The 20,050-nt window shown below is 35.3% G+C and overlaps 4 protein-coding genes and 2 pseudogenes across 5 annotated transcripts; 4 read left to right on the forward strand and 2 right to left on the reverse strand.

Moving 5' to 3' along the window:
* Positions 1-57: 57 nt before the first annotated feature.
* On the reverse strand, positions 58-1,215 carry LOC107627802 (protein NRT1/ PTR FAMILY 7.3 pseudogene; annotated as a pseudogene).
* A 398-nt stretch (positions 1,216-1,613) lies between these two features.
* On the forward strand, positions 1,614-2,895 carry LOC107625932 (arginase 1, mitochondrial-like). Its single transcript, XM_016328676.3, has 3 exons — positions 1,614-1,849; positions 2,155-2,265; positions 2,596-2,895. Exons 1-3 carry the CDS (start codon positions 1,619-1,621, stop codon positions 2,854-2,856), a joined length of 603 nt encoding a protein of 200 aa, XP_016184162.1. The 5' UTR covers positions 1,614-1,618; the 3' UTR covers positions 2,857-2,895.
* A 624-nt stretch (positions 2,896-3,519) lies between these two features.
* LOC107627803 (protein NRT1/ PTR FAMILY 7.3 pseudogene) lies at positions 3,520-4,202 on the reverse strand (annotated as a pseudogene).
* On the forward strand, positions 4,190-9,951 carry GCP1 (glycoprotease 1). The gene is made up of 14 exons (XM_016328677.3): positions 4,190-4,356; positions 4,556-5,117; positions 5,599-5,643; positions 5,975-6,049; positions 6,143-6,239; positions 6,399-6,489; positions 6,687-6,736; positions 7,348-7,538; positions 7,654-7,739; positions 8,228-8,303; positions 8,454-8,537; positions 8,651-8,765; positions 8,905-8,993; positions 9,412-9,951. The coding sequence occupies exons 2-14, from the start codon at positions 4,857-4,859 to the stop codon at positions 9,538-9,540; spliced, it is 1,389 nt and encodes a 462-aa protein (XP_016184163.1). The 5' UTR covers positions 4,190-4,356; positions 4,556-4,856; the 3' UTR covers positions 9,541-9,951.
* A 5,001-nt stretch (positions 9,952-14,952) lies between these two features.
* On the forward strand, positions 14,953-17,637 carry LOC107625934 (pentatricopeptide repeat-containing protein At2g22410, mitochondrial). The gene is made up of 2 exons (XM_021116306.2): positions 14,953-17,200; positions 17,518-17,637. The coding sequence occupies exon 1, from the start codon at positions 15,079-15,081 to the stop codon at positions 17,110-17,112; it is 2,034 nt and encodes a 677-aa protein (XP_020971965.1). The 5' UTR covers positions 14,953-15,078; the 3' UTR covers positions 17,113-17,200; positions 17,518-17,637.
* On the forward strand, positions 17,518-19,745 carry LOC107625935 (uncharacterized). Of its 2 annotated transcripts, XR_001617434.3 has the most exons (4): positions 17,518-17,638; positions 17,750-18,527; positions 18,648-18,725; positions 19,495-19,745. XR_001617434.3 is itself a non-coding variant. In XM_016328680.3 (3 exons), exons 1-2 carry the CDS (start codon positions 17,636-17,638, stop codon positions 18,518-18,520), a joined length of 774 nt encoding a protein of 257 aa, XP_016184166.2. In that variant the 5' UTR covers positions 17,518-17,635; the 3' UTR covers positions 18,521-18,527; positions 19,495-19,745. The 2 variants fall into 2 exon arrangements, 1 of the variants encoding a protein (XP_016184166.2); XM_016328680.3 differs by lacking the exon at positions 18,648-18,725.
* The last annotated feature ends 305 nt before the right edge of the window (positions 19,746-20,050 follow it).

Genomic DNA, 20,050 nt, shown 5'->3' on the forward strand with positions numbered 1-20,050 from the left:
ATTTGTTACTCTAATCTCAACCTAAATAACAACTTCCTCATTGTTTGCTTCTCTTTTCTACCATGCTGTTTCCTTATATTTTCTAGCAGATATAATATATACAATCAAGTTAATGGACGTGAAAAAACAAAGCACACAAGAAGAAAAACATGTCCAAATGACCCTCATTTAGATTTGGTGAAATCCAACCAGGTTGTCCAGATTCTGAAGTAATCTTCATTACTATTGTCAAAACAATGTTGGCAACATTACTACCAACTGCCGAAGAAGGATCAACAACCCTATCCCTATACTTTGAAATCCATCAGGTGTTTGTGATGAGAAAAACTCCATTTGTGCAACATATACAAAAGCCTATGCGACTCCAATGAGCACATATTGCGGTGTTTGCCAAAATATACTCAAAGAACTTGTCTCTTCACTATTGCTTTGACTAGCAAGTTCAAGTCTCTTTCTCTCAACAAAGCCAACAATTATCTACTATTGCAATGTCTAAGCCAATGCCAATTCTTTTTAACTTGCTAAGATGTTTTGGATCTCTTTTCATCAATTTCACGGATAATGGTACTATGAGAGTGTCAAACAGCAAAATAAACATTTTCGTACTTCTCCAATGCGGTCATGTTGGCCGGAGGGATTTAAAAATTCAGGAACGTTCTGTCCAGCGCCTTGCTCGACAAATAAAGAAAGTACTTGTATTTGTATGAAGATGGCACAGGGAAAGACTGTACATAGCCACATTGGCAACAATCTTAAAATACATTTCACTTCTTCAACTTGTGACACAGTGCAAAGATACCAAGAGTTTGGATTTTGATCCTTGCTTAGCAAGGAATTCTTTTCTTCAGTAGAAACAATGATGGAATAATAAAAAAATCTTTGTCACCAATTCAAAATGAAATACATAAATTAGATACAACACAAACTTCTATTAAAATTCTTTCCTAAAGTATATCTTTGTCAATCAAAACATTGGTTTAATATAAGTAGTTTTAGATCAAGAATAATTTTTTTTTTGTTTTCCACGGTATCCCCCAACCCAACAGGTCAATGACTAATCTGTCGCGAATCTGAGCTCTATTTAAGGGTCTGTCGCTGGCCAATAGGTTGTTGCATGCACCTTTAAATTTTATTTTTTACTTTATTAATAATTTACATTGACAATATCTAGTATTCAAGTAATTCTATAATTTTTTTCTTTTATTGGTTGCCCATGATATCCCCAATCCGATAGGACAATGACTAATACGTCGCGAATCTGAGTTTCATTTAAGGGTCTATCACTGACCAATGAATTGTTGCATGCATAAGGCGAGACTCAAACACACTTAAGCCGACGAGTGAGTTAACTATTCGACTAACCCAAATTGGTTAGTACTTAGTAATAATTCTATAAGAGAAATTTTTGGGGCCAACAATTTTTAATATTTTTTTGCCATCATTTGATTAGTATAAATACTAAATTATTTTTAACAAATAAATTTTATTTATTTATGTGTACAAATTCTAAAAAATGTGAGTGCAAAATGTATAAATATAGGTATAAATTATGCTTTGTAGAATCAGATCTACTATCACAAGTTATCATGCTGTATGAACTAGATGAAGCTTGATTCTCATGTTTTCTACATTCTTCCAGCCTCCATTACGACCCTTAGTTTTAGGTGGCGATCACTCAATATCATATCCAGTTGTTCGAGCCGTCTCTGAAAAACTTGGAGGACCAGTTGATATTCTTCATCTTGATGCACATCCTGATATCTATCATTGTTTTGAAGGAAACAAGTATTCACATGCTTCGTCTTTTGCTCGAATCATGGAGGGTGGTTATGCCAGGCGACTATTGCAGGCAATTAATTATTTTTATATTCTAACTATATTTTTTATAGCATTTATATCCAAACATTATAAGTTGATTGTGCATTTTCAAAATATAATCCATTGTTATTGTCTATGGTCATATTGTATTATTGTCATCTCATTTAAGCACTTATATTGACCGTCTTCATCAGAATAATTTTGTTAATTTGTTTTTGTCACTAACTTGATTTCTTCATGATATTATAATGGCTGATTTTTCTTTACTCATGGTGGTGAATTTTCAATCTTCCTCCATGGTTTATTCTTAGCAATACATTCCTCAATTTATTTCAGGTTGGTATAAGATCAATAACAACAGAAGGGCGCGAACAAGGCAACAAATTCGGGGTTGAGCAATATGAAATGCGAACATTTTCAAGAGATCGTGAATATTTAGAAAACCTGGTCTCTCCCTCTCTCTCTCTCTCTCTCTCCACCTTTATTTCTCTTATTTCTTTTCCCCTTAAGACTTTACACACATACACGCACAACTATACACCATATTTCATGCAGTGTTTCTAGATCTTATTGTAATTTTGATGCAATTGCAAAGACATATACTTTGGTACCTTACAATGATTACTACTGTTGATTGAATGAACTTCTTTGGATTTCTGTTTCAAATGGATGTTTCCGAATTCCAAGCTGCAAAATGATATTATTCATCAAAAACTGTACAAGATATTTTGCAATTTGGTGTTCCTTGGTTTTAAAACAGAGATTTTCATTTTGCAGAAACTTGGTGAAGGTGTGAAAGGTGTATATGTCTCAATAGATGTGGATTGTCTTGATCCTGCTTTTGCTCCTGGAGTGTCTCACATCGAACCGGGAGGTCTCTCTTTCCGCGATGTTCTCAACATCCTACACAACCTTCAAGGCGACATTGTTGCCGCAGACGTGGTTGAATTCAATCCGCAACGTGATACAGTTGACGGTATGACTGCCATGGTAGCCGCAAAGTTGGTGAGAGAACTGACTGCCAAGATTGCAAAATGATTAAATCTTCAATGCAATCCTCATTCCTTTAAATAGCTTCTAAGAGTGACATTGAATTTTTGGTTAGTTTCATTGAAATCATTCATAAAAGGGTTTACATGTCCTTTTACATGTCCTTGTGCTTTAACTATGAAAAAATGTGTGCAGCACACAAAACATGTAGTTAGTTCTGTGCAGAACATGTATGTAATAAGTAGATTGCTACTTCTTTATTGTTAGCATATTTCAAACATATTTATATTTCTGAGTTTAAATGTTTGAAAAACTATAGAATATCAATGTTGTGAGACCTTATGTTTCTGTAGTCAATCTTAAATGAAGAAGCTTCTTAAGTTAAAGTGGACAAGTTAATTCCTGAAACATTTTCAAATGTGCAAATTAATTATGTTAACAATGTTTCCGTCGATTAACAAGAATTAGTTCAAAGTGCTAAAATAAGCATATTGGTATGTTGCATTTTTCTTCTTACATTTTTGCCTCTACAATGAGATGGCTTTAGAGGTATTTTTACCCCCATTTTTCTTGGTCATATTTTTATTTATAAGAAAGAAACTAGTAAACAAATGCTGAAGTCTCATGGCACATTGCTATATTTTTTTGCCTGACTAACTCGCATGCTATTCAACCAATAACTTAAAAAAAATATGTTACTCTAATCTCAACCTAAATAACAACTTCCTCATTGTTTGCTTCTCTTTTCTCCCATGCTGTTTCCTTATATTTTCTAGCAGATATAATATATACAATCAAGTTAATAGATGTGAAAAAAGCACACATGAAGAAAAACATGTCCAAATGACCCTCATTTAGATTTGGTGAAATCCAACCAGGTTGTCCATGTTCTGAAGTAATCTTCATTACTATTGTCAAAACAATGTTGACAACATTACTACCAACTGCCGAAGAAGGCATCAACAACCCTATCCCTATACTTTGAAATCCATCAAGTGTTTGTGATGAGAAAAACTCCATTTGTGCAACATATACAAAATCCTATGCGACTCCAATGGGCACATATTGCGGTGTTTGCCAAAATATACTCAAAGAACTTGTCCCTTCACTATTGTTTTGACTAGCAAGTTCAAGTCTCTTTCTCTCAACAAAGCTAACAACCATCTACTATTGCAATGTCTAAGCCAATGCCAATTCTTTTTAACTTGCTAAGATGTTTTGGATCTCTTTTCATCAATTTCACGGATAATGGTACTATGAGAGTGTCAAACAGCAAAATAAACATTTTCGTACTTCTCGAATGCGGTCATGTTAGCCGGAGGGATTTAAAAATTCAGAAACGTTCTGTCCATCGTAGCGCCTTGGTCGACAAACAAAGAAGCTCTGATTCTCATTGATTCTCCTGTTAACAGTCGACCTGAGTTATCCCGAATCACTACTGTAGTTGCTCCCTCCACCGTCGATAGTCTATACGCAGCATCTACGTTGGCCTTCAGCCAGTTCTCCGGTGGAGGTCTCCAGTAATACTCCTATTCTGGTTTTGTCTGAGCTGCTCATTTTTTTTGGTTTCCCACGGTATCCCCCAACCCGGCAGGTTAAGGACTAATCCGTCGCGGTACTGAGCTCCATTTAAGGGTTTGCCGCTGGCCAATGAGTTGCTGCATACACAAGGCGGGATTCGAACCCCTGACACTTGCTTAAGCGGACTAGTGAGCTAACCACTAGACCAACCCAACTTGGTTTTGAGCTGCTCCTTTATTTGCATTGCTTCTCTGATTTCTAATTCTAGGATTTTAGCTCTGATGATGGTAGCACTAGGATTGGGCTTAGTGTTTTGAAATATATCAAGATATTTTTGGTACATTGATGACCCATGATAAAGTTTATCAAAAATATTTAGTTGGGTCTTTGGCCCAAATTAATTCTCCAAAAATGGTACGTTTCTACTTTCTACAACGTTAGTCGTTACTCGTTCCCAATCTTGTTAAGCTTGGTCCGCTTCCTCTGTGCCAGTAATCAGTAGAACCAGAAGCAGACAAGCAGTGCCAATGGCTTCTCCATCGGCATTTTCGCGCCTTAACCTTCTCCTCCCAAAACCTTCTCTTTTTGCCGCCAATTTCCGCAGAACCCAATTCCAATTCTTCCCCACTCTTTCTTCCCGAACCATCTTCTCCTCCTCCTCCTCCCTAACATGCTCTTCTTATTCTAATTCTTCCATAAAGGAGCTCCAAAACCCAACCCCAAAACGCGACAACCACTTTGTCGTTTTGGGCATTGAAACCAGCTGCGACGATACTGCCGCCGCCGTTGTATGTATTTTTCTCTCTTTCTTTTTGTTAAATATGTTCTCCGCCTTAAAAAGTTTACTACTTTTTATTTTATTTTTGGCCCCTCAAGTTATTATTATTATTATTATTATTTTTTGAAGTGTTTCAAGAGTAAATAAAAGATACGTGTGGTTAAGATAAAAAAAAAAGATTTTTTTTAAAAAAAAATGTATTATTTATCCTTTTTGTAATATTTTAAATGACCACTTGAACCACTATAACTAATTTGAGGTACCCTGGCCAAAAAATGGTATGCTTTATTTTGGTGATGAAGATTAATGTTTGAACTATTATGGTTGTTGTTGAAATATATGCCTGCCCTTGAACGAAATTTGATGCCATCATAATACAACGAGATCAATATAAAGCTAGTGCTGATTATAAGGATTAAATTAACCTTCTTTTTATTTGTTGATTTCTGATTATTTTTATATTGCCATTCTTATGGTTTGTGTGGTTTCAGGTGAGAAGCAACGGTGAAATTCTGAGTCAAGTGGTGTCTTCTCAGGTATTGTCTTGTCTTCCAATAAACTTTTATGCATTCTCAAACCAACGTTTTATACCTGCTTTACATCTGGTTAACAAATTCTATTTTGTGGTTAAGTTAATGCCAATTTGCATTAATCACATAATTTACATCAGTATATTATTCATGGAATTTACTTGATTGACAAGAACATTGTGCAGTGTTAAATGTTAACCACTTGTGTCATGATTAGCAGTTAACATTAGGTGATAATATCTCATTTTATTATTTTTTGTTAAAAATTTCTGCTCTTCACTTATTAGCTTTAACAAACTTATCTTTCTCTCTAACTATTTGAATTTTCATAGTTAAGGCAGATCTGCTAGCGAAATATGGAGGTGTCGCTCCAAAAATGGCAGAAGAGGCTCACTCGCAGGTTATTGACCAGGTACAGGAACGGAACTTGATTTACTATGAATGGTTCACTTAGTGATTGATCTGGAATTGACATAGACAAAATCTTTTTGCTTATTTATTATAGGTTGTGCAAGAAGCTCTTGATAAAGCTTACATGACTGAGAAGGATCTTACTGCAGTTGCTGTTACTATTGGTCCTGGTTTAAGTCTTTGCCTTCGTGGTAATACATTATATTTAATTTCAATGTATTTCATTATATATGCCATGGAATGGCTTCTATGTATTAAGCAACGTACTGCCTGGTTAGTGTTATGTTAAGTTTCACTTTTCTGGCTAGTGCTTCCATGGAATGCTCAACAATTCTTCTTACACTATGTAGTTGGAGTGCAGAAGGCTCGACAAATTGCTGGGTCCTTTAAGTTACCAATTATTGGCATACATCACATGGAAGCACATGCTCTAGTAGCCAGGTACATATATAATAGCTTTTTAATGAATATGTATTTTCTGCAAAAGTAATTCAGAGGCATGCTTGCAATATCTGGGATGGCAACTAACTATCTGTATGTTCATGTTGTTTTGGCTTCTGAATTTGATTGCACGTTTGTAATATCCCATAGAATATTTTTGTCTTTCTTTGTGAGGCATACATATCGTTTTGTTTCAGGTTAACCGAGAAAGATTTACAGTTTCCTTTCATAGCCCTACTAATATCAGGTAATATTAAGTTGTTCCTGTTCTGAGTTCTCTTTTTCATTTATTGATAAATGATGGTTTTCTTCCATACAGTTGATCTAATTTCATTTTTCTTCTCTGGGTGATGGAAACACTCTTTGGGCAGTGATGTAAAACTTATATAGTTATATTGGGTTTTCACTGAAGTACCCAACAGCTTAATGATGTGAAAAGTTTACTATTTTGACTTAGCTAGAGTACAAGCTCATGCTAAAAATGTTCTTATTCCCTTTTGTGGTGATTTTTGTTGGCTATTGGAACCTTTCTCCTTAATTATTGTTTCGTATTATCTTTGTCCATAACTTGTCCTGTAGAGGATATGTATAGTTTTCATATTTAACTTCCATTCTTCTCTCAACAATTTGTGTTCCTCCATTGCCCTCCCAAACAAGCACCAAAATTTTGTTTACATAATTGTACATTCAAGTCAAATGTTTGAATTTTTGCTTATTTTTATAAATGTAGATGGTCCTTGTATAGATTCTTTAATTGGAACATTTCAATGCATTGCAAACATATGATTTGATGTCGTCAGTGCTGACTATTACATGTGACTATCTTCTCTGATGATGATGGCATATACTGTTTTGTAGGGGGACATAATCTACTCATTCTAGCTCGTGATCTTGGGCAATATGTACAACTTGGAACAACAATAGATGATGCAATTGGTGAAGCATATGACAAGACAGCCAAATGGCTTGGACTTGATTTGAGGAGAAGTGGTGGTCCTGCTATAGAGGAGCTTGCTAAGGAGGGGAATGCCAAATCAGTAAACTTTTCAGTAAGTATTCTTAGAATATTATATTCCACCCTTCTTGGTTTTCCCATCTGACATGACTCTGGTGGTTGTTATGCTTCTAGTGGAGATTTTAAGTTCACTCCTATTTTTATTTTAGGTTCCAATGAAGCAGCACAAAGATTGCAACTTCTCCTATGCTGGTCTAAAAACCCAAGTAAGGTTGGCAATCGAATCCAAAAAGATGTACGTAAGTATTTTCTGCTGTTTCTATTATATTTTTTATTTTATAAAAATTACAGGGGGAGCTAGGTCATAACTCATAAACCTAGTAGAAGCTGGATAATCTATCCTTTATATCATTGCATGTGCTCTGTTATATTTGTTTACCATACTATATAAAAGATTTCTGCTTTGAAGTTGAGTAAGTGACTGGTTTCTGATGTGCTTCTTTTATAGCTTTACTTTTGTTTGGCTTTGCTCATGTAAGGAGGATCTCCTGTTCTCCCGTATACTTGTGTATTTCCTCTCTGGCTGGCTGATATTCTTCTTTTATCAATAAATAAAAGACTGATTTCCACATTCTGTTAGTGTTAGCTTCATGTAGTCAGATAATAAAAGAAAGATATTGCATGTTGCAAAAGCATTTTTGTGTAGTAGTGATAAATTATGCAAACATCTTTAAATTTATTGTTATGTACATATGAGGATATAGGCTATGGGCTTTTTTGCAGTGATGCCAAGATCCCTATTTCTTCTGCAAGTAAAGAAGATCGATTGGCCCGGGCTGATATTGCTGCTGCTTTTCAGGTTGGTTATGTTTTTGTAGGTTTTGTACATTATGGCATGCGAGACCTGTCTTTCGTATCAGGTCTAGATAATGAGAAATTACTGCATCTGCTCTGTCTTGATCATCTTTAATTTGTGTCTAATTGATGTCTTATTTCTACATGTGGTCAGCGAATTGCAGTGTTACATCTTGAGGAAAGGTGTGAACGTGCGATCCAGTGGGGATTGAAGATGGAGCCTTCTATAAGACACCTGGTAGTTTGAAGTCTGAGTAGTTTCTTTCTTTCAAATAACATCAATCCTTCCTTTTCTATTTATTTTACATCGGAAAATCTAAATGACTTTATATTTTATGCCATCTATTGCAGATTATCTCTGGTGGCGTTGCATCAAATTATTATGTTCGATCTCGGCTTGATATGGTTGTGAAGAAGAATGGCTTGCAACTTGTATGCCCTCCTCCCCGGCTTTGTACTGACAATGGTAATAATATAGTTTTTTAGTTGCTATTAGTAGCAAGTAGTCAAAGTTCTCAAAAAAGCAAATTAGGTTGTTATCTTTTGTTGATGCATGAAAGATAGCTTTTATTTATTTATTTTAAGCTTTTTGTTGAACTGGATAGGTGTAATGGTAGCTTGGACTGGCATTGAGCACTTCCGCATGGGAAGATATGACCCTCCTCCACCTGCAGAAGAACCTGAAAACTTTGTGGTGTGTTTTCTTATCTAAACAATTTGCTTTCCTATCATGACTCAATGGATTTGGATGCTATGATTCATTTAGGGGAAAAGATTATAGTTAATGGTATTTTACAGAATCAATATGATCGATTATTGTAGCCCAGCTCATAGAAAATGTTGAATTCATTTCTGAGTGATCTGTTTTATATGCTCTCATGGATTACAAACTTGAGTTGCTTTTGCTGCCGTTGTCTTATTATATTCCGTATTCAATTCATTCTTTGTCCTACTAAGCAAATGTGAGGATCTAGGCTGTTTTTAAATGAACCTCCTAGATGTTGACGAGGTAATAGTAAAAAGTTAACATTTAGTGTCAGAATTTTCATCTGTTGCTTCATGTTATGCTTGTTTCCTCAATCACTGATTCTTTCAACTGTGATTCATTTCAGTATGATTTGCGGCCGAGGTGGCCGCTGGGGGAAGAATATGCCGAAGGAAGAAGTGATGCACGCTCAATAAGAAGGGCTCGCCTTCATCCATCTCTTACGTCCATAATTCAAGCATCATCACAGCAGTGACATTGCATGCACTTCCATGTTGCTTCAGCCTCTTCATGAAGCTCTGCTGCACTATTTTTGATGGGCTGAAATGTACTAAAACACAATGTGTCAAGTCTGATGCTTTTCTTGGGACACTAGCAATTAGCATCATACCAGTGTCCCAAGAAAATTCAGCTAAGCAATGTCATCATAGGGTAAAAAAAGGTGGGTGAAAGTGAAAATTGAAAAGAGAGGTTATTATATTAAATTAGAGTGATGTTATCACTATTCTTAATTTTTTTTAAGAAAAAAGATTTATAGCTTGAATTCTTAAGGCAATTTGTAAATGTTGTAGCACAAAATGTTTTGTAATTATTCTATCCACCAAGCTGTGGTGGCACTTGTCTTTTTTCTGCATAATCTTCAGATATATATTGTATGTTTTTCACATTTCTCATTTTTTAGTTTCGTTGTTTATATGTCGAGAAAAATTTGAGGGCCAACAATTTTAGTTTATATGGGCCAAGTGGCCAGCAGTCTAACGCTTTTCGTCCATTAGTGAAACTAGAAAGAGACTCGCGCTATGCGCGGGACAGTAAATTAACGATTGTATATAATAAATATTAAAAATTGTTATATTTTGTAGAATTAAATTAAATATGTAAAAATTAAAGTTAAATTTAAAAGGTATTTTATTTAAAATAATTTGTAATACAAAAGATTTGGATGTTGGAATTGTACAAAGTGATATTTTTATTTGGTAGTTTAATTTTTGCATTTGTTTTAGTTGATGAACTTAGTCTTTTTATGTGGCGTTTATCATCTTTTTTTTTTATTGGTTGTTGTTAGAATTGTTGCTTTCTTCTTTCTGTAATAGGTTCTTGGTAGGGGTGTGCATGGATCGGGTGAAATCGGGTTTGATGTGACCCAGACCCGATCCAAAATATATACCGGGCCTATTTATTAGACCCGAATCCGGCTCTAAACCCGATGAAACCTATACACTTTCGGGCCACGATTGTACTGGGTAAAAATCGGGTGAAAACCGAACCGTCAACATTGCATTACTTTGATACCTTCTTACAATCTAGCATATGAAAATATCCAAATTTCCAAGACTCCAACCATTATTTGACATGGTAAAATTCACTTAGAAAAATATAACAAGAACCAACTCTTCTCTAAAATTAAAGCATAACCATAATCAATACTAATATTGTCTAATAACACCAAATATTTAAATCAATACAAATAACACAATATTATGCATTAATCTAAAATCTTATGCATTTTAAACATAAAATATTAACTTATAGTCTTATAATAACTAATAACACAAAATATTAAGGTTTACAATACTTAAATTTCACATAAAAATAGCCATCATCCATCACTAATAACACAAAATATTAATTGTGTATGATGACCGAGCCACTGGGCCGACTTCGGGTGATCCGAGCCATGGTCCGGACCCGACCCGAAATAATGACCGAGTCTATTTTTAAGACCCTTACCCGGCCCTAAACCTAGTGAAATCACACAAAAATAGCCCCTAAAGTGTTCTGGGGCAGGTCGGGCCTTCGGGCCGGGCCGGGCCATGCACACCCCTAGTTCTTGGAAAGTCATTTTCTTTATGAATTGTTGAGTTGTATGCATTTTCTATTATGTTTATTTCATCTTTTGCATGTATGTTCTTCTTCTGAAGACGTGTCTTGAATTTGTATGATTTTCTTTCTCCTTAATCTCTTGATGGGTATGTAATCTACATCTGATGATATTAGTGTTGGCGAAATTGGTTCCTATAATCAATGAATAATTTAAATTAAAAATAAAAATGATGTCTTGAATAAGTGATTTTTTTTGGAATATTACCTGTTTTATTTGTTAGAATGGGTGTTGAGGTTCGATGTTTTTGATTGGAACAAATGTCTTGGTAACAGTATATTGTTGACAATCTGTTTTGAGATTAAAATCATTTACTTTGGCTTCAAATTTAAGTATAAGGTTGCACAAATTTTTCAATTGGGGTGGCGTTTCAATATCATTATTTTTCTGGAGTGTCATTATATTTGAAGCAGTTGTACCCAACAATTTTTTTTCTTCGTCATCAAATAGTACAAAAATTATTGTAGCACTTTGATCTGAAATAAATATTGGGTTAGTGACTAATAATTTGATAGATGGGATTATGAAAAGTATATAGAGTTACCTTATTGTTGGATATTGTGGTGTTTGATTACATGTGCCACAAATGTAGTTGTCTCCTTTTTATCTAATATAATCATTTCTAAACAAAGAGGTTCCTCTTTATTTGTGGTTGTTAATATTTTTCATAGACGAACCATGCAAATTTTGATAAACCAATTGTCTGTTTGTTTGGTAATATTGTCTAAAGAATGATACTCCATTGAGTAAGTTTAAGATGTTGTGCAGTTCGAAAATAATTTTTTGTTAAATTTGATGTTATTTGAATGAATAGTATGCAATTTGAATAAGTGTAACGTAAAATTTATTATGATTAATAATATTTATAGAAATTAATTATTGGGGATTATAAATTTATTGTATTGTCTATAACGGTAAGATATAATAAATATAGGAATATGGATTTATTGTCTTTGTAGATTATAAATTTGATTAGATATTAATTATTGGTATTTTTTATTATTTTGTATATTTTTTTTGTTGATTTGGAAATAATAGGTGATTTGACAAAAATTGAGTAGTTGATTCTAAAATTTTGCCAAGTAAGCAACGTTATTGACATGGCATTAATAGGAGGAGAAACATGTCTTAAAAGTGATGGGGATAAATTTATTCATCTACTTTTATATATTAAGAAAAAGATTTTTTCCCTCTTTTTAAAATCTTTTGTATAATAATTTTATGGGTTAGTTTGATCAATAAAACTATAGAAGTATATTACAAATCAATTTGAGTCGATCAAATTATCAGCTCATTCAGAGTATTTGGAGTTTGAATTTATATAGAGTTAAATCTCAATTTGGCCCTTAAAATTTGACCCGATACTTAGAATGACCCCCTCGTAATTTTGTTGGCCCCAACTAAAACCCCCAAATTTGCAATCGTAACTCCGGCTTGCCTCTGCGATCATCTCCATCACTGGAATGCTGATCTGGCGCAATTGTATGACATGGTGGACACTATTTAAACGACGACGCATTGGTTTCGCGCCCAAATCCTTTGGAAACTAGGTAGTGTAAGGGTTTTCTTGATGTTTTACAACTTATGATCGTTGTAGTGGAAAGAAAGAGAGTTTTAACAAAAAAAAAAAAACTGAAACGACGTGGTTTCCAAAGGGTTTGGGCGCGAAACCAATATGTCGTCATTTAAGTAGTGTCTACCGTGTCATGCAATTAGGTCATATCAGCATTCCGGTGACGGAGATGATCGCAGGGATAAGCCGGAGCCACGATTGTAAATTTGGGGATTCTAATTGGGGCCAACAAAATTGTGGAGGTCATTTTGAGTATCGGACTAAATTTAGGGGACATATTGAGATTTAATGTACCAATTTGTTAGTCAACCAAAGTTTAAATTTGTAATGAATTAAATTAGTTCTTGGTAGTTTCGTAATATTATAAAAAGAAAATATTAAAATAGTACTACATTGCAATTCTAATCATCCACAATATGCAAGGTTATGAAAATCGATTCGAATTGGTTGGTCGAATCGGTTCAATCGTAAATCGAAAAAAAAAAAAACGAATTGGTTAAATGCTAAAATTGGAGATTTAAAAACCATTTTTAAACTGTTAAATCGGCTGAAAACTGGTCAGTCAACCGAACCGTAACCCAGCCGATTTTTTGAATTAAGTTTAGAGGGCGCTGATTTGTAGCACATTAGGCACGGGAGGTAACCCTTACCAGTCTCAGTCCTAAGCCTCTGCCCTTAACCAAAACACGCTCCTGCCTCTTTCACACTCAGCCAGTCCGAGCTCTTGCTCCTTCGTCACTTCCGTCCAACCACTGCCTAATATCGCCGCTGACGCAATTGCGAACTTGGAAGCCACCGTCGAGGCGTCGCATCTTCCTTCTCTTCTGTTGCGCAGCAACCGTCGTAACGTCAAAGCCTCCGTTGCGCAGTAATCCTGCCGGCGCCAAGTCTGTTCCACCTTCAGCATTCGATCGTGCTCCACTACTCCCTGTCCCCCTCTTGCGCCAACTCTACCTTGTTCTGCGCTCCCTTAATCCTAGTATTCAATTTTTTTTGTAACTATAATTGAATAATTTTTTATTAAACTAATAATTTTTGTTGTTGTTAATTTTGTGAACTGTGAACTATTAATTTTTATGTGTATCAAAATAAAAAATAATCTTTAAAAATTAATATTGTACCTGTAAATATGATGTTATAATTGAGATACAAAAATATTTTTTCTCCTTTTAGTACAATACATAAAAAAATAAAGGAAGAAGGGATAAAAATACACCTAAAAATTTATACGCTGGACACGATTACACTTCAATCATTTAATAAATCACGCGTGTACATTATTTATACATTCCGACGGACACATTTATCCTTCCGACCATCGGTTTGTGGTGGCGTTAAATGATTGAAGTATAATTGTGTCCAGCGTGTGAACTTTTAGATGTATTTTTGTCCCTTCTATAAACACGAAAAATACTGTATCTGCCGAAATGTATAAATGGTGTGCACGCGTGACTCATTAAATAATTAAAGTGTAATTGTGTCTAGTGTAAGAACTTTCAAGTGTACTTTTGTCCTTGTTCCATAAATAAATAAATAAATACTTCTTATTCGTTCAGGTATCAATGGTTCTATAATCTATAACCAAATTCATGCAGGGTTTGCAGAATTTCGGTATAAAAATTATATATTTTGCTTTAAAAAAAATACATTACCATAAAATTACTGAGATTATTCTCCTGAAGTGATTCGCACAAGTCAGAATGAAATACAAACAAAAGAGAAGAGCATTGGTTATTCCGAACTCAGAAGTGGCGACTGCTTCTATCAAACTCTGACTCCTTCAATGCCTAACTCAAACCTAAAGCTCTTGTTTTCTGAAGCTTCTTCAACCACTTTCTTCCTTTCTCTTTGTGACGCCGCACAACCCTGATTCCTTCTCTCCTTCCCCGTAAGCCGCCTTTCTTTCTATTCACTCAGCGAACACATCTCATTATATCAAAGTCATGTTTTTTTTTGTTCTGCCGATAACCCATGTCTCAGTTATAAGAAAGTTGTGTTCTTTTTCTGTTTTTCTTATCAAGAGGGATTCTAATGCATAGTACGTGTATAGTATTCATTGGATTATTCACTTTAGCTTTTTTATTGGACTATGTTGTTATGTTTTGTTTTGTTTTTCCTGTGATCTTAAACCATTGTTGATGTTGTTGTTGTTGTTGATAATGCCTGCATATGTTCTTGACATCTTAATTTTAGCTTTCCATATGATTCATATTTGTAGTTGATTATTCCTATGGTTTATGTCAGAAGTGTTGTGTTTACTGAAGTTTGTCATCTACCATGTTCATGTAAGTGACAATAGTTTTTGGCTACATTCTTAAGAAGCAGGGGAAATTTCAGGCATGAACTTTCTTTATATCAGCAAACTCAGATCATTGTCTTCTTTGATCCCAGCCAAACTTTTAGGCTTTTGTTCTTGTTTACATACTCGCTCATTGTTGCCCTATGCCAAACACATCAATTGGAACACAACCCACAGTTTTGTTCATAGAAACCCACTTCTTTCTCTCGTAGAAAGATGTAAATCCTTGGTTCAGTTAAAGCAAATTCAAGCTCAAATGACCTTAACAGGCTTAATAGACAATAGCTTTGCTGCAAGTCGCCTTGTTGCTTTCTGCGCTCTCTCAGAATCTCAAACACTTGGATATTGCACAAAAATTTTATATCATACAAACGAACCAAATGTCTTTTCTTGGAATACGACAATTAGGGGATATATCGAAAGTGGAGACTTAGATGGAGCTCTTGTTTTGTACAAGAAAATGTTGCAGTATGATGGGTTGAAGCCAGATAATCATACTTACCCATTATTGCTTAAAGCATGTTCTTCTCCTTCTCTAAATTGTGTAGGTCATACTATACTTGGACATGTATTAAAGTTTGGTTTTGAATTTGACTTATTTGTGCACAATGGATTGATCTCTATGCTACTGTCCTATGGGGACTTAGAGGCAGCATATGATGTGTTCAATAGAGGATGTGCGAGGGACCTGGTAACTTGGAATGCTATGATCACGGGATGTGTTAGAAGAGGACTGGAGATTGAGGCTATAAAACTTTATCGGGAAATGGAGGCTGAGAAGGTGAAACCAAATGAGATTACAATGATTGGGTTGGTTTCTTCTTGTTCTCGGTTACATGATTTGAATCTTGGCAGAGAATTTCATTGTTACATCGAAGAACATAAGCTTGAGTTGACAGTTCCACTTATTAATGCACTTATGGACATGTATGTGAAGTGTGGAGACCTATTGGCTGCACAAGTTTTATTTGATAACATGGCACAGAAGACCATTGTTTCATGGACTACAATGGTTCTTGGATATGCCAGATTCGGTTACCTTGATATTGCTAGGAAAATTTTATATAAAGTTCCAGAGAAGAGTGTTGTTCCTTGGAATGCAATCATCAGTGGCTGTGTTCAATCCAAGCATAGTAAGGAGGCATTGACTTTATTCCATGAAATGCAAATTAATAATATAGAGCCTGATAAAGTGACCATGATTAACTGCTTGTGTGCATGTTCACAACTAGGAGCACTTGATGTTGGAGTATGGATTCACCATTATATTGAAAGAAAAAATCTTTCTGTAGACGTCACCTTGGGAACTGCTCTAGTTGACATGTATGCCAAGTGCGGAAATATTGACAAGGCTCTCCAAGTTTTTCAAGAGCTTCCTCAAAGAAATTGTTTGACATGGACAGCCATTATTTGCGGTTTAGCATTTAATGGGAATTCCTGTGATGCTATATACTATTTCTCAGAAATGATTCGTGTTGGATTGATGCCTGATGAGATCACCTTTCTTGGTGTCTTATCAGCTTGTTGCCATGGAGGTTTAGTTGAAGAAGGCCGCAAATATTTTTCCCAAATGAGCGCCAAATTCAATATATTCCCTAAGCTTAAACACTACTCTTGCATGGTGGATCTTCTAGGAAGGGCTGGTCATCTGGAGGATGCTGAAGAGCTTATCCAAAATATGCCTATGGAAGCGGATGCTGCGGTATGGGGTGCTTTATTCTTTGCTTGTCGTGTTCATGGCAATGTTCAGATTGGGAAGAGGGCAGCTATGAAGCTCCTTGAGATGGATCCTCAAGATAGTGGGAATTATGTTCTCCTTGCTAGCATGTACAGTGAAGCGAAAATGTGGAAGGAGGCAAGGAGTGCAAGGAAACTAATGAAGGAAAGAGGGGTAGATAAGCTTCCTGGTTGCAGCTCCATTGAGATCAATGGCATTGTTCATGAGTTTGTGGTAAAGGATGCATTACATCCACAGTCTGAAATGATTTATGAAAGCCTGATTTCTTTGACAAAGCAACTGGAGCTTGAAGTTACATCCGCAGTTCCAGCTTCTAGAGATAATCTTTCCTTCTAAACTAGCCTGCTTACTTGGTGTGCCTCTGCCGACTTCTCATAAAATCATGTATCTGAACCTCAACACTACATGAATTTAACATAATAAGGTGCATTATGGCACACTGTCAAAGTTTGAAGTGTTGCACTCTAGTAATGACTTTTTTCTTAGTTGCTCCTATATTCTGTGGGAAGACAAGATCAAGTTAAAGAAATTTAAGTGCTTATGTGATACATAAAACACTTGCTCTTATATATATATTGCTATTATGTTTTGTATTATTAGTATACAGAATCAACAATACCTAAATAATATTGGTTTAAGACATTTGTAGAAATTATATTGTTGACACTTGACACTTATTTGCTTGTTTCTCCTACTACTTTATGCTACTTGCTTCTAATAGTTCCGCAATTTTGGGTTCAGGGCTTAGGAGTCCAGAGGAAGCTGACATTGTAATTTTGCCTGACATTGAGGAGAGCAATTGAGAACTGGATTCGATTCAAGATATTTGTATATCATTGCTGAAGTGGACACTGCTGAAATGGTAAGGCAGCAGAAGTGTTTTATTGCGACTACTTCCCCACATCTCCCTTCACCTTTGAATTACATTGAACCATTGATGTTTACACTAACAACAATTTTCTGCTATAAATAGGCTTCATACAAGGAGAATAGAACTGCCCAAATTCGGCTTGTGAGTTCACATGATGAGGTTTATGAACCATGTGATGATTCTTTTGCGCTGGTTGACGCTCTGCTTGCCGATCGCACTAACTTGTTGGAACATTGTCCTACAATGTGTATGGAGATTGGCTGTGGCAGTGGATATGTCATTACTTCCCTTGCTCTTATTCTTGGGCGCGAAAGAGGTGGCGTCAACTATATCGCAACTGACATAAACCCAAATGCAGTTAAGGTGACCCGTGAGACATTGGATGCACATGGGGTTGACGCAGAGTTGATATTAACAGATATCGCATCTGGGCTAGAAAACCGTCTAGCTGGTTTGGTTGATGTCATGGTTGTGAACCCTCCTTACGTACCTACTCCTGAAGATGAAGTCGGCGCTGAAGGTATTATCTCTTCTTGGGCTGGAGGGGAAAACGGAAGGAGAGTAATTGATCGGATTCTGCCTGTTGCAGACCATCTTTTGTCTGAAAAGGGATGGTTGTACATGGTCACCTTGACGGCAAACAATCCCTCCGAGATATGCTTGCAAATGAAGAAAAAAGGGTATGCTTCTAAGATTATCATTCAAAGATCGACAGAGGAAGAAAGTCTACATATAATCAAGTTCTGGCGGGATTTCGATACTACGGTAGATGAGGTAACAGACCAATCCCTTACTGGGTTCCTGGGCTCCTTGCTTGCACAAATTCCTCTATTTTCTCTCTGGAGAGGCAGCAATAGTAATGATAACTGCTGATTAGAAGGTAAATTAATTGTTATTATTTAAGGGATATCTTTTTGCTATTTTAAACACGAATGTCTTGCTATACCTTGTCTATTCAAAACCCTATAATAAATCCAGTAAATAATCATTGCTTCGCTAGGTGGGGTTAGACATGGATCAACTGAGGCTAGCGAACTCTGTCAAAGACCAAATTTTAAGAGAAAGCATTTAAAGCAAGGTTTTTTATAGGCTTGCCATGATTCTTCCTTTGTTCTATCTCTTTCAATTGTAGTGTGTTCTGCTTGATCCAATTTTCTCACAAGAGCCTCAACTTTTTTTTCTCAATTGAGTAATTTATCACAGGCCAGTTTCTATTGTCACTTCACTAGTTGCAATTTTTTGAGTTCTTTCATTTCTGATGTTATCATTTCTTTTCTTCTTAATTCACGGATCACCAATTGGTTCTGCTCATATCGTTTGCTCTTTTGGACTTCATTTCCCGAAATTTACTACCATAAAACACTGCTGATCTTATAAGCTTGGATTGAATTTTTCTTTTGACTTCACTTATGATTTGCATTTGTATTTGCATTTGCTATTACATGCAAATATGAATTTTTTTTTTCAATCGGAAAAGTGATTTCTTTTCTGCCAGTAAAATGCAAAAATACTCGAAACCTTTAAATACATGACTTCCTGCTTTTACTTTTTACAAGCTAATTTTGAAAAGCGATACCTTAGATAGTTTCAAAATACTCGTAACTTTTAAAAGCTGTAAGCACAAGTATATCATCTTTTTTATTTATCAAATACAGAACTAGATGTTGGTGCTTTTGAAAAGGATAATTTCCTTTTCAAAAAGCTTTTCCAAGCTAAGTTTTAATCTAATCAGTGGACATTATGTGTCCTTGTTTGTTTCATTTTATCCATTTGTGGCTTCTTTCTTTGTTCCCTATAGGGAAGAGTTAAAATTTAGCATATTGTCCTAAAATTGGAGTATACTACAGGATGAAGGACAGAGGTTGCAAATTCATTGAGGATAACACAACATAATTAGCAGTTATAGATGTATGAACTTGCTCAAGATCCAGTTCTTCTACTTGGCTGGCCAGACACCACAAACAGCTGATATTGAAAGTTTGTTTGTAACTTTAGGCATTTGTGTCAGCATCTTCTAATCAATAGTTATAAATATTTTGGCAGAATCACATTTTAACTTCCAATTTACATAGTTTTATATAACTTTTTTTTTTTCAAATTTCAACTCATGCATAATGTTGTTAAAGTGACTTAACAAGAAATTGCAGGGAAGGATAGAAATAAAGTCACAGTCAAGCTGAACATTTTCTCATAAAGCGATTCTATATCTCCATGTCACACGTTCCTCATATTTTCTTTTCAATTTGGTTTATCAAATCAGTATGAACTATGAAGCCCTTTTTGGTAACTCAACTTTATTAGCTTTATGACTTTATCCATGAACTGGAAATAAAGTTGATGCGTAATGTGAGGAATGAACAAAATAAGAGTCAGAGCTTGTAGGAAACGGCATTAAGAGTTTAA

The sequence above is a fragment of the Arachis ipaensis genome, chromosome B2, assembly GCF_059453495.1.
Source record: "Arachis ipaensis isolate K30076 ecotype BB chromosome B2, ASM5945349v1, whole genome shotgun sequence".
In the NCBI taxonomy this organism is placed as follows: Eukaryota; Viridiplantae; Streptophyta; class Magnoliopsida; order Fabales; family Fabaceae; genus Arachis; species Arachis ipaensis.

Coding starts and splice junctions, on each gene's coding strand:
- LOC107625932 (XM_016328676.3), top strand. CDS start 1,619: ATGTTTTCTACATTCTTCCAGCCTCCATTACGACCCTTAGTTTTAGGT. Junction 1,850..2,154: donor ATGCCAGGCGACTATTGCAG/GCAATTAATTAT, acceptor AATTTATTTCAG/GTTGGTATAAGATCAATAAC. Junction 2,266..2,595: donor GTGAATATTTAGAAAACCTG/GTCTCTCCCTCT, acceptor TTCATTTTGCAG/AAACTTGGTGAAGGTGTGAA.
- GCP1 (XM_016328677.3), top strand. CDS start 4,857: ATGGCTTCTCCATCGGCATTTTCGCGCCTTAACCTTCTCCTCCCAAAA. Junction 8,304..8,453: donor ATATTGCTGCTGCTTTTCAG/GTTGGTTATGTT, acceptor ACATGTGGTCAG/CGAATTGCAGTGTTACATCT. Junction 8,766..8,904: donor CCGGCTTTGTACTGACAATG/GTAATAATATAG, acceptor TGAACTGGATAG/GTGTAATGGTAGCTTGGACT.
- LOC107625934 (XM_021116306.2), top strand. CDS start 15,079: ATGAACTTTCTTTATATCAGCAAACTCAGATCATTGTCTTCTTTGATC.